The sequence below is a fragment of the Argopecten irradians genome, chromosome 10 (genome assembly GCF_041381155.1).
Source record: "Argopecten irradians isolate NY chromosome 10, Ai_NY, whole genome shotgun sequence".
Classification (NCBI taxonomy): domain Eukaryota; kingdom Metazoa; phylum Mollusca; class Bivalvia; order Pectinida; family Pectinidae; genus Argopecten; species Argopecten irradians.
This window is the reverse complement of record NC_091143.1, coordinates 42,059,339-42,080,510: the sequence shown is the minus strand read 5'-3', so window position 1 is coordinate 42,080,510 and position 21,172 is coordinate 42,059,339. Positions and strand designations below refer to the sequence as shown.

At 35.6% G+C, this 21,172-nt stretch overlaps 2 protein-coding genes across 2 annotated transcripts; one reads left to right on the top strand and one right to left on the bottom strand.

Moving 5' to 3' along the window:
- Positions 1-3,486: 3,486 nt before the first annotated feature.
- On the top strand, positions 3,487-9,139 carry LOC138333948 (serine-enriched protein-like). Its single transcript, XM_069282649.1, has 5 exons — positions 3,487-4,755; positions 7,196-7,436; positions 7,621-7,808; positions 8,176-8,339; positions 8,544-9,139. Exons 1-5 carry the CDS (start codon positions 4,566-4,568, stop codon positions 8,682-8,684), a joined length of 924 nt encoding a protein of 307 aa, XP_069138750.1. The 5' UTR covers positions 3,487-4,565; the 3' UTR covers positions 8,685-9,139.
- A 419-nt stretch (positions 9,140-9,558) lies between these two features.
- On the bottom strand, positions 9,559-13,862 carry LOC138332714 (uncharacterized). The gene is made up of 8 exons (XM_069280705.1): positions 13,723-13,862; positions 13,210-13,319; positions 12,921-12,994; positions 12,269-12,381; positions 11,798-11,891; positions 11,389-11,446; positions 10,987-11,094; positions 9,559-10,463 (listed from the first exon to the last, which is right to left on the bottom strand). Exons 1-8 carry the CDS (start codon positions 13,860-13,862, stop codon positions 10,345-10,347), a joined length of 816 nt encoding a protein of 271 aa, XP_069136806.1. The 3' UTR covers positions 9,559-10,344.
- Positions 13,863-21,172: the final 7,310 nt, after the last annotated feature.

Here is a 21,172-nt window from a genome sequence, read left to right as displayed (position 1 = left end):
GTATTGTTTCGTAACAAGTTGCTAATTAGTATTATTCCTTTTAAAATCAACATGTACCTTGTAATTTTGACTTCAATAAATCTATTTAAAAGTTCAAATCTCTTACGTTCATGATAAGTCATCCCACTATAAATTCGGTTTTTAACTTTTGAATCAACGGCAAGTTTGATTACAAAATATTTTAGCTAGCACACTCCACAAAACGTCTAGTTAGTAGAAGATCGAATTTAATACGTCTGATTATTACCTGAATAGTCATATCATACTTAATCTAAGTGTCTTAATTTAATCCTTTATTTTATAAGCTGTGTGTCATTTGATTAATATGGTGGCATATTTCTGCCATCGAGTTGCCGACTTACGACTTAATGATGTCGACATAAGTAAGGCATTATGTCGACATCATATAGGAAGATGTCGACGTAAACAGAAGAATATGTCGACTTACCACATGTACCTGCCTACATAACGATTCCAAGATAACTCTGTTGAAAGTCATATTTTTGTAATCAAAAATCTCGGTCGGCGATTAATCGTGTTTATGCTCGGGTTTTTATTTATTTGATTTCAAAATTAAAAATTGTGATCCTGCACATCCCGGCCATGCATCTGTAGCCTGCGTGTACGTACACATTGTAGCTGTCAGTTCGAGCTGAGGAAGTTAGAGTGCAAAAGCAGTGGCGTAGCGCCCGTGCATGCTTGCATGCTCAAGCATGCAAAAATATTCTTACTTACATTTTTATACAGTCAGAAAAAACACAACATTTGAATACACGTAACGCTGCAGAATATAAATTACGTATAAATACATATGATATGTCCAACTATATGCCTAACATAACTTTGTGCACATTAGAAAGACTTCAAGATTGGCCATTCTGGAAAACAGTCTATATATTTCCGGTTACCACGTGCATTTAGTTGTTAAATTTGTTAATTTTTTTATTGAGGTGATCGTGGACTGGTCCCTTCTTACGCAATTTACGCCATTTTGACAGTGGTTTTTGCCTGGCTGTCATAAACAAACCAACATGTAAACTTAATTTCAATTTTGTTTAAAATATTTGCCATAAGTTTTTCATCAGTTGAAATAACACAAAATTCTCCCATTGCTTACTATTTTTGATTTTTACAGGCAAAAACCCGTGTTTTTTGTTCGAGCACTTGTCAGGGGAGTCTAGTATAGTACGATTATATGTATATAAAAAATCACCACTGTTCTAATTTTGTGTATAGTTCTGCATGGTTATCAACTAGATATCGTGACCTCCATTTAACTATTGGAGTAAAATGGTTACTACATTGTAACAATGTCCCGTCAGCTTCTGGGGGGCTTCGCCCCCCATACCCCCTACCGGGGCTTCGCCCCTGAACCCTGAGCAGGGGGCTGTCGCCCCCTGCACCCCCAGGCATGCAGGCCTATCCAAACCTAGCTACGCCGCTGAAAAGGACTCTGCTTTGTACAACGAATTCCAATCCTCTTGGCCATAATCAATTATTAGTATATAACTGTGGACTTCCTTTAAAAGCTGTGTGTGGGGTTTTTTTTTATTAGAATTCGTACCAAGTCCATGTGGTACATACCGTACTATACTTTATTACAATGATTTTTTCAAGATTTCATTTTCTTGCGAATCACGAAAAATACCAGTTACGTAATTTAAAAGCCAAAAAGGTCGCAGTACAGATACACAATACACATTTGGAAACCAGCTTTACTTGTTAGCTTGCCCTGTCCATATATATACATAAATATTTACATCCCTCGATACACTTATATAAAGGTACAACGAATTTTTGTTACGGTCTTAATGGTCAGATTCAACCTTTGGGCTAAAAATCCTCCCGCGACGCGGTTTTAGCTCCAAACTCGGGACATACTGTATCTGCATCTATTTTTTGTAGTAAAAACGTAGTAAAAAAAACCACGTGCTTATACCTCATTCATGCCATTGGTCGAAATATACAATTGTATTATGGGTACCTAGTTATCACGTGATTGTGTGTTTACTTCCATATATGGTGATAATTTGCTTGCCATTTCTTCGGAGAAATTGATTTATTTGAAAATATTTGGACTCCAAAATGTTATTAATATTGCATGCATATCATTTTGACTTGCACATATGTTCTATTTTACTATAAATAATGAACTGAAATGAACTATAAAACTGTTATTTTCACGTTTTGTAAATAAATTATATAATGCGAATTGACCAATTCAATAGGTCTAACCGTCTAATCTAAAATCAGCGAAGATCGGCTACTCCCGGCTAAATTCGTAGAATTCAAAAATTTCAAACTATCACCATATTTGGAAGTAAACACACAATCACGTGATCACTAGTTACCCATAATACAATTGTGTATTCTGGCCAATGGCATGAATGAGGTATAAGCACGTGACTTTTTTTTTACTACGTTTTACTACAAAAAGTAGATGCAGATGTATCCCGAGTTGGGAGTTTAAAACCGCGTCCCGGGAGGATTTTTAGCTCAAAGGTTGAATCTGGCCATTAAGACCGTAACAAAAATTCGTTGTGCCTTTCTTTATATAAGTGTATCGAGGGATGTAAATATTTATGTATATATGGACAGGGGAAGCTAACAAGTAAAGCTGGTTTCCTTTCCCAATGTGTATTGTGTACTTGTACTGTGACCTTTATGGCTTTTAGATTACGTAACTTATATTTTTCGTGATTCACAAGAAAATAAAACATGAACAAATCATAGTTGGTTTTTTTTCATTAATTCTTTAATATACATGTAGTATAGTACGGTATGTACTACATGGACTTGATACGAATGCCAATCAACAAAACACACACAAAGCTTTGATACGCATTTTCAACCCACGGTTATATATATTAATAAATGATTATGGCCAAGAGGATGGAAATTCGTTGTACAAAGCAGTCCTTTAGCTCTCCTAACTTCCTCAGCTCGGACTAACAGCTACGTACACCATTAATTGTACACGCACGCTACAGATGCATGGCCGGGATGTGCAGGATCACTATTTTTAATTTTGAAATCAAATAAATAAAAACCTGAACTAACAAAACCAACGTCGATCTTTGCTGTATGGTGCCTTGCTGCATACACACAGTGCTTTATGAAAGGCTGGCTTTTGATTTCCAATTTCAAGACCAGATGTCGACGTCTTTTAGTTTAGATGTCGACATCAATAACTGACAAATCGGTGTCACACCCGAGCATAAACACGATTAATCGCCGAGTTACCGACTTTCTACATAATTATCTTGGAATCATTATGTGGGCATGTTCATGTGGTAAGTCGACATATTCTTCTGTTTATGTCGACATCTTCCTATATGATGTCGACATAATGCCTTAATTATGTCGACATTATTAAGTCGTAAGTCGGCAACTCGATGGCAGAAATATGCCGCCATAAAACCCATATTAGCCTCATTAATACGTACTTTGTAATGTTTTAATTTTATTGACAGTTTTGTCAAGGCCATTTTTTTTCGAAATAATGACACCCATTGACGAACATCATTCGATATTACTCTCATTAGCGTAAGTGTGGTCTATTTTAACCGTAATAAGACATTTGATACGAATTTGGTTTCGAAAAATTTCAAGTATGATGTCATAAATGACGAATATGTACAGATTAGATTTCTTGAGATACGATTTGAGTATAAGAATGATTTATTATCATAATTCAAATTTTGTTAAATTCGCGTTACCCTGTGTCTGACCTTTCTAAAAGCTACAGGTCAAACATTTTGTTTATTAGGTCTTATTCATTGAAGGAATAGTGTAAATTTCCAGTTCAATGGTCTTAATTGACGAATTAAATCCCTATAGGGCTTATACTGCGATAAATTATATCTATATACCGGTATGGCGAGTTACATTTGTATCTCAATTATAGCTGTTTATGGTATAAATTACCACAGGTAAAAGTACTTATCATATTAATTACGGGTAATAAAGCTATATCATCGGCAAATCTACCGAAATAGGAAGATTACACCACAAAAGACATAATTGGTACTTTACGTATATATAATGTGAAAGTTTAGGTGTTTTATTGTACAAAGATAATAAAAAAATCAATGTAATCCAGGTGTAGATGTAGCTAAACTACCTGTTCGCATGTACGTATCAAAATCTTATATCAGCATTTTCACGCCTAATTATCAGTTTCTTGTCAGACATGTACCGTTACAATAGGCCATTGTTGTTTTTGATGGATTTGATTGTCGGGGCCTACAGTAAGGGTTCTAAAGTATACCAATCAGGCTTGTGTAAACATTTAACCTAATTTTAAAGGCCCGCCCCCTCGCGCTCACGAGCCGGTTTTGACAGGTCGTGTAAAATCACAACCCTTATTTTTAACGGTATACCTTAAGTTGATATTCCGGGTGGCGTCCGACCTCAGGTAGACAACCAATGTTTTCACACGTGAGGGCAAGTTGATTACACTATGACAGTTGACCACTGAACAATTTGGCACTTCTAGTAAAATGTCACTTTGCTGACAGGATTAACTCGACATTGGAGTTGTTTAAGTTGATTGGATAAATCTTATGCTGTGTATAAATAGGGTTGGGTTAACAACCTTAGTCATCAATCTGAGATTTGCCTTTCATTATTTACCACGTTCAAATTATTCTAATTCTTGTTCACTGACCACAATGGAGAAATCGGAATCTAGAGCTCTCCTGATACAGAATGATGAACTGGACATCTTGACCACAGAACATTCGGATAATGACGGTAAGTGTAACTAAAATTCTTAATTTTAATGACTTGTAAAGTTTTTAATTCAAACACATTTGCAAAATGCAGTTAGGAAAGAAAATCATTTTTAAGATAATACCGTGCAAATACCCATGTAAGTTATTCATGTACCGTATTATAATATTATTAATTGCAACATCTTTCTCAAATTTTTAATAACATCTTCACAAGTAACCGTTTCTAAAGCTTTCTTTGCGAAGGAATTTCATATTTCGCTAATGAATTTGATATGAAAATGATAATTCCTTAATATCTATACCCTAAAACCCATTAAATACCTTCAATGTCCAAACGTTGATAACAAAATCATATACAAGTAAAGAGCTTTAATAAAGATGTTTTTATTTACTACACACACGTATAAGAAGATAAACGACCCCTAACCCATCACCGGTTTTTATTTACTTTTAATTTAATAAATAAACATCAATTGCCATAGGCGCTCCTCCAAAAGATTAAAATTTGTCTGACGGACATTTTTTTTACACTCGCTATTGATGTTAGCATGTCTGGTTAAATATCTGTCCGTTTTAAAATGTGTGTTATACGAGAAAATGGATTTTATGGGAACCTGTGTCTGTTACCAATCAATTAGGTAATTGTAGCGGTATAAGGCCCACAGTCTATTAAGCGACTTCAAGGTCACGGTGAAGTCAAGAAACTTGATAAACCATTTATAAAGATAAGATACAACTTCAAACCGCTTTAATGACATTCAGATCATCTTGTCAGACACTTCAGAAGTATGGAGATTTAAAATACCCCGACAGTATCGGTAAACTTATTTGTTAAAAAGGAAGAGCTGTCATATTTGTTCTATAAATGTCCCCGTTTTATTACACCTTATAGAGAACTAACGATCTAGTCACACAGGGACTGGAGACATTCGCAACATAATGGAGAAAATTCCAGAAATCTTCGGATTTTATCTCAGAAATTGCTATTGGAACCGGAGAGTCGTGTGGTGACTACTTAAAAAAAGTTAGGTAAAGAGAGAAACGAATAACAATAAAGATACCCACCCTCCCCGTCTCCATCACCTCAACGTCTGAAATATATTCTACATGAAAGTGTTTTCAAACACGGACAGATCCAAAGAAACAAACTAATATAAATAATTCGCTTGTCCCTGTGCATTGCAAAACACGGATACGAAAGCAAAGCACAGAGAAAAAATGGCAAGTATTTTAACTTAGCAGATACGGTCTATATTTGGATAAATGAATAATTTGAAGAAAAAAAGCCTATCGTACCAACACAGATTGTGATTTTGATCTCGACTACAAAGGTCTCAGTGTTAACGAGTTAGAGAACAAACACGGAACAAAAATGCATTAAATTTGGGATAAATGGCTACTTGACGAGCGATCATTTCAATAGATTTAATTTTCACAAATACGCTTTTTATAAACAATTTTACATGACAATCTGTGTGGTTGTTCTAAGTTTACCTACAGCAGAAAATTTATTTACACGGTCGGTAAATATATCACTTTAAATGACGATTTTATAATGATAAGCATTTCACCCATAGCGTTTCGTATGTAAATACTAATGATAAAAAAAATGATAGACCGTGAATTCAGCTTTTGCTTAAAAATGTTTTCGTTTATCATAACGACAGAAAAATAATATTGTAAATAATATATATGTAGTATACATAAGAATAAAATTATTTATGATTATAAACTCGCCTATTTTACGACTAAAAAATTTAAAAGGAGCCGATGAATAGCTTTTAATATTGGTTATTATAGGGTTTGAAAGTTGACTAGCCATTTGGCGACAAGTAGTTTTTTTGGTGAACAAGCGTTTACTGTAAGTTAAATAAATTTATAGATGTACAGTGACTCCATGAATGGGGAATTTAATGGTATATACTGTGTATTATATCTTTGTGATATCGGCCGAGATAAATATCTTGTGATCTAATAGAAATAATGAATCTGCGGATCGTGTGTGTAACGTTATATCTTATTTCAGGCAAGGCAAGTGCTATCATTTTCATCATCTAATTGCACCTGTGTTAGAAAGCAAATTTCTTCGGCGAAGTCGAGACCGTATTTTATAATCATAATATATCATTTATTAGATATTGTAAGCACTTTAAAATGAAACTTTAAAGAATATAAGTTATATATAGGGGTTTATGGTAAAATAAGTTGCCCATTTGGTAGATAGTATCTACTGTAATTTGATTTAATACCGGATTCAACTTCGTAAATAAACTTGTCATTTTAGGCGCAGGCACCTGTTACAAATCAATTACATTCTGAATATATCTAGACTTATTTTTGAAAATCTTCAAAATATTGTACAAAGAAAATGACTATTTCCCATATGCCTGTGATTTTGGCATGTCAACGTCCAACTTATAAAACTATAGATTACTATATTTCAAATTATTTCTTTGCAGATATCGGATTCTCCTCCGGTTATGAATCGAACCCAGAGTCTTCGCCGGAAGTTGGCGATTCAAGCGACCAAGAAACAGACAACAATGTTAGAGATTCCGTAAATTACAACAGTACCAGCGCCCTCTGTGATCGTCTCAAATACATTCTGTCCATGCCAGAACTTTGTGACGTCACATTCCTTGTCGGTCCCACCAAAGTTCCTGTTTACGGAGTGAAAGCAATCCTTGGAACTCGCAGCAGGTAAATTTAGATTTATCAGTTATTGACCTCGATTATGAAAACCAATAAAACCAATGGCTTTAGCATAGAACCCTCCAGAACAAAACGTTTGCGCAGTGTCATTCAGTTTAAAATAGGGATATGAATACGATGTTTCTAAAATATGGCATTTTTAAACATGTTCTGACACTCTATCTGTTCCTAGGGTTATATACCAGCTGATTCTTCAGAAACAGAAGGAAGAAGAAGAAAATAGGACGAAGAAATCCAGGAAGTCACGAAACGGTTCTCATCTCGTCATTGATGTTAAGAAGTACGAACCAGAGGATTTCCGAAAAATCGTCCAGTTCATCCATTGTGGATCAGTCGACGTCACCGTCAAAAACGTCACAGGTAAGGCACTCTTCAGATCTAAGGTGAAAGTCATATGTTGCTTTCAAGGTCAATGACCCATGTATTTTAACATGCACAAATTACAATCGCAACTTCTCAACAGATATTTCCTTCTGCTTTTGGAAATTTTGTGACGTGTTTCCAAAGATTACCGGAAATTTCTCAAAGATATTGCAATTGGCATAATTTAATTCTTTTGGTGATATGATAATTATATTTCGTTACAAGACTCCACCCATTTTAGATTTTTATATCACTTCTCAACGAGAAGCGGAACGCCGAGTCATAAGTTTTCAAATCGTATTAATCGAATTATATTGTCATTATGTGAAGCAAACTTATAATTTGTCTTTGATTTGTGTTACAGGTTTACTCTGTGGAGCTAGCCAATTCAAACTCATGGATCTCAAATTTGCATGCTGGGATTTCGTCAAGCGATGTCTAAATGCCGAAAACGGATCCGTAGCTGCGATACGGAAATGTGCTGAGCAGTATAGTCAACACAAAACAGCTGGGAAACTTTTCTCCAAGGTAAGTTGAAGGTCAAGTGACTCCAACAGTTTGTATGGGATATTTCACCAAATTTTCTCTTTGTTCATTTTAAATATTTCGCAATTCCGATTGCGTTAATAGTTCATTGAAATTCACGAATAAAGCATTGGTCTATGAACAGCTGTCGCATAATTGAACTAATGTTCACCTTTGTTTTAATTAACCCTTTGATGTATGTTACAGATTTCGAGTCATTTAGAAAACACTTCACAAGAATCGGATTCAACATCGTCCTCATCAACATCATCTACATCGTCTTCATTTGTTGGATCATCGCCGGTTTCATCGTCACCATCGTCTCTTCCTAAGACAACGACAGTATGATATGGTTAATGACATTGTTCTGTAGTGACTCAAAACAAGTGCTGATTGCGCAAACAAAAATTGCGCATTTTACATAAGTGTCTTCCGGTTTATTACTGGGGAATTGTAAACAGGGGTTAAAATGGACATGCTCCTTCTTCAAAAACAGGATACTCAAACTCGACGATTTGTGCTTAGGTGACAGATGTTCTTAATATGTACTTTGAATAAAGAAAGGATTATATTTTGTGTGGTTAGCGGACATTGAAAATCGTTTGAAATATTTGGTGCGCGGACAGGAAGTGATGTGTGGACCGGATATGCGCGAGGAAATGATGTGATGTGCGTATGTGATTTTAGCACGCAAGTGTGATAATGTATTTGTATGTTTATTGTATTAATATGGTGCTAATATTTGTGCTTGTAAATTATCATAATGAATCGTACATATATAAAAAGGAAAAAAATCACGAGTTGTCGTTCTTGTTTTTCTTTGAATTAGTGTGAACTTTTAATCGTTTTATAGGAATCTTTTTATAAAACATGTATATAGTTGGAACATACAGGTGTAAAAGGTTTGTAAAAACCACCGGATGTTTACAAGCACAACCGAAGGTTAAATTGGTCTTAAAAATTCTCATACATGTATAATATTTTGAAATCTGAATCGAGCAACAGAGTCTAAGTCATTTGTTAGGGTCGGGACGCCCTCAATGACAACCACTTACTAGTCAGCAATTTTCTTCTTTTGTGTCCATGATATACACTTTCAAACACATTTTAAACTTTTCCGTTTAATAAAGACATTTAAGTAGTAATTAAAACATCAGAATTCAATTGACTGCACAAGACATTTATTTAGCTTTTTAAAAATACATATCAAATTGATGCCACCAAAACGGTCCACGAGTAAATGTGGATACGTGTATATATCATTTGTATGAATAATTAGACGATAGGACTGACTTTACATGGAGTTGGAAGGCTTGATGTTGCTTGTGAGGTTCATGTCGATGTAGTTGAATGATGATGGAGGCGTTGACTTTCAGTTGCATAGTTTTTATTTGGTTCCATATATATACTTAGTACAGTGGATAAAGGACCATATAGTCCTATACATCCTGACGGGAATTACAATCATAACTTCTCCGTATACTAAAATACATGTTCATACAATTAATTTCCATGCTTCCTAGTGTTGGTATCTGCCGAGGTGTCCTGGTGTGAAGTGTGTCATGTCTGTAGTGTATGTTGTGTCCGGAGTGTCTGTGGAGTGTCTTTCGAGTGTGTTTATTCTATACCAGGAAGCAGGAATGGTGTAAAGGTCACGATTTCCTAAAATTATGTCAGACAATGATTGAATAACAACTTCCTAATTATGAACTGACTTCCTATATGGACTAGATGATGTTCCTGAATCAACTGCCTGAAGACATATTCACATTGGTCAATTATAATATCAATTTATATATATTATACATAGCTTACTTTAACTTAAATCTTTAAATTAAATTTCCATATCAATGCATCGTTATAATACAAGGACAAAAATTGGTGACTTCGTTCTCAATTTGATAAAATGTCTAAGTCAAATCTATGGTGATTGCATAGTATCGCATGTTTTCTCTGAGATGTTCTGTCCGAGACTGGGACCTCTCCGTGTTATCCGTTATAGATGTCATTAGATGGTGGCCGGATAAAAAAATCCCGAGGTCTTAGTTCGGTTATAACGGGATTTCCGGGTCCAGACGAACCCGACTTCTCCATGGAACATTCCTAGTTTACACTTAACTTGCAGGTCTGGAACAAAAAGACACATAGAATGGGACAAATTTCACAATACTCAAAATATGCACGCATTTCAGAGAACTACACCTTTGTCAACTCTGAACTTATACGTTGGCCTATCATACCAAGTTTTACATGTTCTTTTCTTATGTGCAATTAAAGTACGTATAACTTGAACTTAGAGGGTTCGAAAAAGAAAACAGGGTTCAGAAAAGAAATGAACGATAGAATTTCAGCATTTATACACATTTGTGATGCATCTCTAAACGATGAGCACAACGGTGACTTTCGAAGAGCGGTCTTTTTATCGCAAGTGGGCTCCGCCAGTACATGACGAGTGTCACAAACACTCTTTAACTTGAGATCCCCCTCTTTAATTTCTGCAACGATTTCCTATAGGATTTCACACAGTGTCAGTAATGTATCATTAGTATATTAGCGTTAGTGTATCCCTTGGGTTACTGAGTGGTGAAACCGGATCCAAATACACCGTAACTTTAGACCACAATCTTTAAAATGAAGTTCTATTATATACCTTTATTTACAGGAAGGAATCCCAGGTTGGTCGGACTGGCATCAGGTTGTCCGGATATCTGAAGACGGTAGCCATTCAGATTCTCAGATAAACGAAGGCTCCCAACAACTAGAACGAAAAACACAGAAAGTTTGTTATCGATCACGATACTAGAGAAACACATAAGTATAGTTGTAAATATCTCGCGATTAAAATTTTGCGATCTAGGATTAATCTGCAAATTTAGCGAAAATAACACTTTAAAAGACAAATGTTAGCAACTATACAATCAGACACCGATACTAGTAGAAGATATAATTGAGCTTAAAGTTCCACAGTTCTAAAAATAGTGAATGCTCAGATTCGTTAAGGTTGATACATTATAACATAAATCAGTGATACAGTTCTAGTAGATTAACTTACCTGTCTCAAGTGTGACCGTCGGAAGTCTTGACGTTTCTTTCATGTAAACTGGATGCTTCTGGAACCACACCATTCAGAGTTCATACCGTAATTATATCTCAGTTAATTTCAATTTTATTGAAGTTATACACACCAAAATAATACCCTTTTTCAACATAAGTATTCCGTTATAATAAGCAAACATGTACAACCTCATGCATACTGAATTAAAATGCAATTACATCGGAAATAGCAACTACATATCACAGGGATTTGTGCTCACTCCACCCAATTTCACCCTGGCCAAGCCTCTCTTGGCATTACAGATGAAGATAAACTCTCGAAACTTTATATTACATGTCTTTCATTATAATAGTGTTTTCTTAAGTAAACGTTTGACCTCTACCTGACCTTTGTACCAGGGAAATTATAGGTCCCGAATGTGTATCAGCTCGTCCACTATGACACTTGTCCCCATCCTACACATTGTCTGTATTACCGGTAGATGTATGTTGTCTAGCACCCTGTTAATAAAACAATACATGTATATCATTTGAAAAATTAGTTACTGGTTTAACGCGCGTACATGACTTCGGCTATTTTTTAGAATTCGGTCGACTTACGGAAACAAGTCTTATATCTTGCGTATCAGTATTTTTCAAAGCACTAAATATTACAGTCAACACTTTGAGTGGTTACCTTATTCAGATGCTTTTTGTGTAGCCTATCAACAGAACTGATAGTAAAAGGTTGGGGTGATATACATTTGTAATTGGAAACGGTTTGACAAAGCGCGGTTATGGATATACGTAAGAATACACTAGGAAAGAAGCGATGGTGGGGCTGGGAAGATAGAGAGAAGAAAGAAGAATTATGCAAATACAGTAATATGTTTATGTACTGTACTTCCTTGTATCTATGTGCGGACTGTAAGCAGGTGTGGACATTCCGTACACAGTCCACCATCCGTCTCACCACGACACCCTGTATGTGTTGGTGGATACGATCCCGGATCTATAACGGAATATTGATCAATGAGGAATTTAATGCTGAATACCCAGTAAACGATAAGATATTTCATTATTTGGTGATTGTTGAAGAACACTACCGGAATACAAAGATCAAAAATGGGTAACCATATCTGTTTCAAGAATTTTCTTATAGTGTTTACTTTCATGTGATATGTGTTTTAGTTTGAGGATATAAAATGTCGGGTGACGTCATCAAGTCGAAGTGACGTCAGCGATGAAACAATAAAAAAAATCCAATATGCCTTCAAAGGTTCATAACCCTAATAACTTATGCTTTAAGACTTAGGAATTGATTAATTTTATTTAATTGACGAGTTTTATTCACCTATTGATCCTATTTCGTCATAGCAGACAAGTTGTCAGTAGGCCTACCTGAAGCATTTCAGCCTTGACCTCGTTTTCTGTAGCTTTGCTCTAGGCTTCCGGGACGTGTTGCTATGGTTACTACGGTCCAGTTTTCTATCATACTTCTTTTTAAAGGCCTCCATACGGTGGCGCTTTTTCATTATTTTTTCACTTAACTCCCAACATGTCTGAGAAGACAAGAAAAGGATGTTTAAATGGTCGTTTTTCAAGAGAGTAGAAAGGAGAGACTTCTAAAAATATATAAATAATTGATTTGTTCTAAAGGTTCATCGTGTTGCTTCTTATTTCGTGTTGCTTCCTTACATTTACATGTAAACATAACTTTCATGTGAACTTATCTTTCACCGAGATGCATTAACCTGAACCATATATGGTAGTTAATTGTTTTAATGAAAACAGGTCCAGTTATGTTTTTTTAATGACGTAGTTATTAATGGAAATGAACCAATCTTCTGCTGCCGTCGTAGTTCCACTATATAATTTCTGTGTCTACCTATGGCTATGAGGAGCTCGTCGGTTGACCTTCGTAATGTTTCTCTTTTCTCGTCGTTAAAACTAGAGGGGGAAATAATGAAATGCTTTATAAATCTCTGTTTAGAGTTTAGCAAAATAAAAAAAGGGATTTCAAAATTGGATAATGTATTTCCTGTGGTGGCCATTTCTACTGTTCATATCGTGTAAAGGAAATCACTATCAAGGATGCAATTACCTTGCATGAAACCATCTAAATAGTGTGCATGCAGTTACTGAAAATATATAAGGAACAAAAGAGGACCCAGTATTGAACCCTGCAGAATCACCTGATATCAAAACAAAATTTGAACAAAAGAAATGCAGTAAAAAGTAATTCTAAATGTGATCATTTTTCTTCTATTGTTTTTTTTTTAAATTTTATTTTTGTCCCATGAACCTATTAAATCAATGATTTGCTTTGCAAATCCGACAAAGTAGAACTAACGATTTCAGTGGTAAATGTGGCGACATCGTCTGGACCACATCAGAACGAGGCCACATTCCGTATAAACAGGCTACATCGGCCACTAGCGAGGCGAGCTTCTTAATTTCTGTACCACCTGCGGAAGCAAGACATGAAGCCATTGTATTAGCTAAACCGCTTTTGGTTTCCAGCTTTATTTTTGGTAGGCAGGATTGTGCTCTTACTTTAGTCTAACTTTAGAAGCAATTACAATATAATATGTACTTAATATAATTTCAATATTAGACCCATTAAATGTTCGTTTAAGGTCGTGTCAGGGTTATGAAGTAAAAGGAAACCCGGAGTACCCGGAGAAAAAACTGCCGTATGTAGGGTTTGAATTTGCAACCCAGAGATCTCTACGCCACAGCCCTTTCTCATTCGATCTTGATAAAAATCTTTACATGCTTTTGCTTATTATATCACTATTTGTTTTACTATGAAAGCAGGGATCTTTTGGTAAATGTGTGAAATAGAAGGGTCTCGGAAGTATTTCATTGTACACAGTTGTTTAATTTCATAAATGGGATGTAACATGGGGGCAAAGGAGTACATAAGATCCCAATATAAAGGTATGTGTACGTTTTCCCGGCATTGCATGGACGATATATTAGAAATATGCCGCTGACGTAGCGTAGGCCAAATCTGGCCTACGATTTCACATTTTTAAGAGGTACCGCGAGCTGACTATATATTAGGCAAAAAAAAAAAAAAAAGCCTAATAATATATAGGCAGGTTTAGCGGACTGCCCTAGACAGGGATATCCGCTATTTAACCAGTGTGATTTTTTTTCTATCTCATCCTAGCACAGGGAAATGGCACGAAATTTTTTAACCATTCCGAGAGAAAAATGAACATGGCGGTGACGGTTAAAGGCCCACCACCTTTCCGGAGCAAAATTTAAAGGTTTCTTGAAAACATTAATAACAAAAGAAAATATATATCGATGGCTTAAGATGAGGTTACAACACCAAAAATATACAAGATTTCCTGTCTAATGTACGATAACAGTGGAGATTCATTTCGCTGTTTTGTCGTCTGGCGCAATGATAGTCAACTACCGCGCGGCATTTAGGACGACGGCGGGAAACATAAAACGACCCGCGTTATGAAAATTAACATTTTATTTATTCTAATTAAACAGTTCTGAAGGCGATGATAAGTTTGCTAGTAAACGTATAGTTAATAACTTCTGCGACTCTACAAAATTATTGATTTCGTTTTACATTCCTATTTTAAAAAATAAAAGCCGTTTCGAAAAGGTAGTGGCCCTTTAAAGTAAGTGAGCTACACGATGTTTAAATGGAGTTTCTACAAAGTACGGGTCATGACACCGCTAAAGGAGATTGTGGATGAACACAGTTATGGGTACTGTTTACCACCACAAGCGTAGATTTTGTGATTTTGGCTTGGTTTTTGATGTGCCCATTAGAGCCGAGACGACATTTCGACCGGACAGGGAAATGTCTACCTAGCATATTTTTCGTAAATTTCCCGATTCATCAAGCCATAACTTTGTCAATACTTGGCCAATTTTGTTCATCAAGCACTCAATGGAAAGATAAATTATTTCTCTTTAAGGTAAGATATCCGTCAATGTTGTATAGAACCCATTTATTAAAATAATCACGGTTTAAAAAAAAATAGGTCCGTTTTTCTCTACTGCCGAGTTCATACCCTTGATACGTATATATACATATGTATACTGTTAGTTTAAAAAAATCATGCCAGGTCCCTGTGCACCCTAGGGTAAAAACAAGTTACACGAGATCTTTGAACGTGCCTACATAGGGTAAGAGAAATAGATTATTCATCCTCTTTGGCATGAGACAGGAAAGTTTAACTCAAGGGATAAGATTCTTAAGCTGTAACACTTTTATACTAAGAAACACGGGCTTATGTGCTTACATGGCAGCTTCCCGCCTATTGGGACCCAGGACCAAACTCATTATGTTTCGGTAGGTTCCGTACGGAAATGTATCATTTTGTTTGTCAGAATTACTCTTCATAGATTGAAAGGTCTCAAGGCCCTCTACCAGTATTGTGAATTCCATGGCCCTGGGGTCTCGGAATTTTCCCCAGGGGATAGGGTCTTTACCATAGTTTATATAAGGAAACACATTTATGAGCGTTATTTGCTCAATTTTCATAGGAAATGTAACTGATGTAATGGAATCAAATACTCTTCATAGATTAAAAGGATAAATGGATATCATAACTGGCTGATTTCATGGGCCTGATGATATGGTGGTTATATATAGTGTATGTATTTGTTTCATTCTGTATCCGAACTCGGGTGACCAATCAGGAAAAAAACCATGGCTGACAGGTGGCTATGTGTTTTGTTATTACTGCTATATAGACTTCATTTTTAGTTTTCCCATGTTATAAAACATTTCCAAGAGGAAAGGAAAAGGTAAAGAATTCCAGAAATAGAGAAAAGATCAATCTTTTATTGGCATGATTTACATCAGTCAGTAGTGGGTACCAAGTTCATTAAACTTTTTAAATGTGCAACTGCAGGGGCGTATGTAGCTGCAATATTGTAGCTAAAAAGACATTTTGACAGAAAATGGTGTTTTCTTAGGCCGGGTACGTATATTCGTTCTAAGGCGTAGGAAGAAAACGGTCCTCCTGCACATTTTTCGTACCTCATTTTAGAAAATTTTCCCGCTTTGCGGTGCATTTCCTAAAAGTTCAAGCACGTAATGTTCAAACCTTTAATAATAAAAATTCAATACACATGAACTAGACTAAAAATGTCCATCAAGGGATTCTACTATTTCAAAAATGTTTCTTAAAATATTAAATTGTTTATATGTCTAAGCAAGATAGTTAAATCAATTCATTATTTTTTGAGTTAAACAACAATGTGCTGATGGTGTGAAGTCTTATGTTCAGATCGAGCAGGGTTGCATAATGATAAGACGACATTCACAATTATAATTTCTAAATGCAGGTAAATGTAAATCGAAAAACTACCACGTTAAGAACGCTTTAAAATCCTCAAAATACACCGTAAAACTCATCTTGGCCATTCCAAATCGTAATATTTTTTGCGGGGGAGACCCCCGGCCCCCCAAAACACTAAAGTCTCGCGCATTCGTCGCTCGCAAAATCACCAAAATCGTAATCTTTTTTTCCGGGTGAGACCCCCGGACCCCCCAAACACCAAAATCTCGCGCGTTCGGCGTTCGCAAAATCATCAAAATACATCGTAAAAATTATCTCAGCCATTCTAAATCGTAATATTTTTTCCGTGAGAGACCCCCGGACCTCCAAACACCAAAATCTCGACCCTTCGACGCTCGCACGCCATTTTGCATATTCATTAATTTCCTGTTAGCGTCGTCACTGATATGGATGTGTACAAGAATTATTGTAATGATTTATGAGAAAAAGAATATAAAGTATGAATGGTTGTGTGTTGAATTAATCTCCTCCTGTGTGACCTATTGCAATTGTCTTTTGCCGCCGGCATCATCCAGTGTCTGTTGTAAACAATTTACAATCTTCTTAATAACCAAGAACCTCATACATGGACATGATATTGGGCATAGCATGCTGGGATGAAGGGATACAAAGCTTGTTCAAATCAATGATCTTGACCTATGTGCCAAGTCATAGGGCTGAGACATATTTATTTGTTTGTTTAAAAGCAAAACATTATTTATAACTGTGCATAACGGAATTCAAGTGACTGTTAGACATATAAATCCTTATTGTCTTCTGCTCATTCTCAACTGTCATCCATTTGTAAACAATTCAAATTCTAACAAACTTCTTCTCAACAACACGGTTTTTCTCATTTTACAGCAAGTACAAAAACAACAACAATAAAATAACATTCATGAATATTTTGTATTGATATCAATTTTTTTGTTGTTGCAAATTTTCAGCAAAACAAACATGTTTCAAATTAAATTATTACACATATTTGATTAATATATTTGATCTGCATTCATTATTGAATTAAAAAAATGGAAAAAAAAACAACAACTTTATATCATAGCAAAGTTACATGGTTTGTCATTTTAATCAAGGGAGATAAGAAAAATGGAAAAAAAAACAACAACTTTATATCATAGCAAAGGTACATGGTTTGTCATTTTAATCAAGGGAGATAAATCCGTTTTGAAGGATTTTCCACAAAGTGGAAAAGTTAAGATTAATTCACTTTCCATGCATTATTCAACCAAAATTTAGACTGGTACATTTCCTGGTCAACATCAATTATAATTTCAACAAAAATTTATTAGATGATGTTTCAAGTAATGGTCGAGTATATATACATTTGTACATAATTTTTGACATCTGCCATGGCACAACATGTAATCTTCAATTTATCAATGTTTCACAATCAGAGTCTACTCTAAGCATTCTGTTTCAAATGGTGGAAATGAAATCACGATCCGCGGGTGATTTTCCCAATAATGGTACAAAACACGCGTTCTTTGTAGTCAAACCAAGGATTTATAAGTGAGATACGTCCTTGGTCAAACGTAGTAAAACAAGTCACGTGATTATATCTCATTCATGCCATTGGCTGAAATAAATATGGAATTGTATTATGGGTAACTAGTGATCACATAGTGATTTCTCTGACCTGGTATTTATACATAATTAGGCCTTTTGAAGAAGATATTATTTTCTCTGTGTATTATGTATATGTTCTGAACCCTAAAGCAGGTAATAATATATATAAATATAAATTTAGAATTCTACGAATTTAGCCGGGAGTAGCCGATCTTCGCTGATCCTATATTAGACGGTTAGACCTATTGAATTGGTCAATTCGCATTTTATCATTTATTTACAAAACGTGGAAATGGCAGTTTTATAACTCATTTCAGTTCATTATTTATAGTAAAATAATACATGTGCAAGTCAAATGATATGCATGTAATATTAATATCATTTCGGAGTCTAAATATTTTCAAATAAATCAATTTCTCCGAAGAAATTGCAAGCAAACAATCACCATATTTGGAAGTAAACACACAATCACGTGATCACTAGTTACCCATAATACAATTGTATATTCCGGCCAATGGCATGAATGAGGTATAAGCACGTGACCTTTTTTTCCACTACGTTTTTCCCGTTCCGGGAGGATTTTTTAGTCTGGCCAGTAAGACCGTAACAAAAACTCGTTGTGCCTTTATATAAGGGTATCGAGGGATGTAAATATTTATGTATATATATGGACACAACTTCGCTAGCCAAGGGTATTAGTCCGATTCTCTTTCTATTACCCTTGGCATATCTCACTTCAGAACAGGTGTTTTTGCTTTCAAATTGTGATTGGATGCGGCTAGGTTCAGGCGACCAATGAAAATGCAGCTTTGATTTGTCAACAAAACTGAACTGAAGCGGTAGTATATATAGTGACCTACATTTGTATAATGAGGCATCAGGCATGTCTGTCAACATCAACTCTTAGCGAAGTTATATTATTATTTATTTAATCAATTAGATGTTTTATACCAGCGAAATGAACGTCTTGAAGACGTTGCTCTCCAAACAGATTGGAAAGTACGTGCATGGTTTATGTTTCACAAATTAAACAATTAAAAGATATACTACGATCTCGTTACAAAATTGGACACTGCAGAACTTCTGCATGAAACGCAAAAACTGGTGGCCGAACTCACTAATAAACAAATGACTCACACACATGTTCATCTTTGGTATTTTGAATCTGTCGCAAACAACACGCGTGTTTCATAGGGCGCTGCCATTTTTTCAACCATACAACAATGATACGAGCTTTTTAATTGGTTGCTTATTACGTAAATGGAAGGGGCGCAACTGCGGTGATCCAGCAGGTGGCGCAGTGCGGGACCACCCGTTCTGAAGTCAGATAAGCCAAGGGTAATAGAAAGAGAATCGGACTAATACCCTTGGCTAGCGAAGTTGATATGGACAGAGCAAGCTAACAAGTAAAGCTGGTTTCCAAATGGGTATTGTGTATCTGTACTGTGACCTTTTTGGCTTTTAAATACGTTACTGGTATTTTTCGTGATTCGCAAAAAAACGAAATCTTGAAAAAATCATTGTAATATAGCATAGTACGGTATCACAGGGACGTGGCACGAAAATTTTTAACCAATAGTATACATATATATGTTATAGTATCTATAATATATATATGTATACTATTGGTTAAAAATTTTCGTGCCACGTCCCTGTGTACGGTATGTTCCACATGGACTTGGTACGAATGCTAATCCACAAAGCACACACACACAGCTTTTAAACGAATTTTCAACCCACGGTTATATTTAAGCATTGAATGTCTTTCAGTTGGCATTCATAGCCAATAAAAATGCAAACTAGACAGAGGCAAATTCCATGAAGCGCGCTAGCGTCGAACTCTATTGTATGGTGCCTTGCATCCTCGATACTCCAGGGGTTCCGATCACTTGTTGGAGGCAACAGAATAGAACAGGTAATTTAGTCATTTGATGTACATCAAAAGAGCCGTATAACGATACACTGTGGTTGACTGTGTGGCTTAGATGTTAGGCGTCGCTCTCTCTGTAGTCTTCAAAGGAAATCTTTGCTAGCCTGTGATTGGTCAAATGTTTTCCGCTGAGCTGCCTTCAATTTCACTATGAGATGATAAATATCAAGATTGTTTTTATATGATTTTTGGCTTTCAAATTAAAAACCCATATGCACAGGATAGGAATTAACGTGAGATTTTAACGAAAAAACGTTAGAAGATAATTCGTTACTGTTTGTCCCTTTAATGAACAAAATCCTAATTAAGGATTCCTGCTTTTGCATTTAATACATGGTTTGCCTGCAGATATTACGCTACGCTCTGAGCGCGTTCCGGAGGTAAAACAAATACATACATTTTTAATAGTCCGATCGTAGCATCTTGTGATAATCCTCCTCTTCCGTTGGATAAACATTTGTGCCTACTATTGTGTTTGTGTGTGTGTGTCTATACGTTAATCGTTTTATCCCCAAGGATACCCTGCTGTGTATGCTTAAAATGTATAGAGCTTACTAAATGAAACATGATATGAATACAAAAGCAGTCATCTACTGCAGTTAAGTGTTTTTTAATGTGTATATCAATAAACTACAATGCATCAAGTATACCTGATATCTACCCCTGTCTATAGATTTTTATCTAACAATGCAACAACCAAATGGAACGTAGCGCTCCACCTGGTGACTGCTCAATATACTTTTTTCCTGTCAAATACATTTGTCTCATCCTCATATTCTTTGACGCCATATCATTCTAATGCGTATTGATTCGATCTCTCTGGTCATATGCAGCTATTTAGCTGTCTATAATTTAAGCTGTTAAGGTAATTCTAAAGAATTCCAAACCATCATCGTTGTTTGATTAGCCTTAAAGTTATATTTCCTGCAAATTTCACTGTTACGATATGTCGCTTAAACATTTGA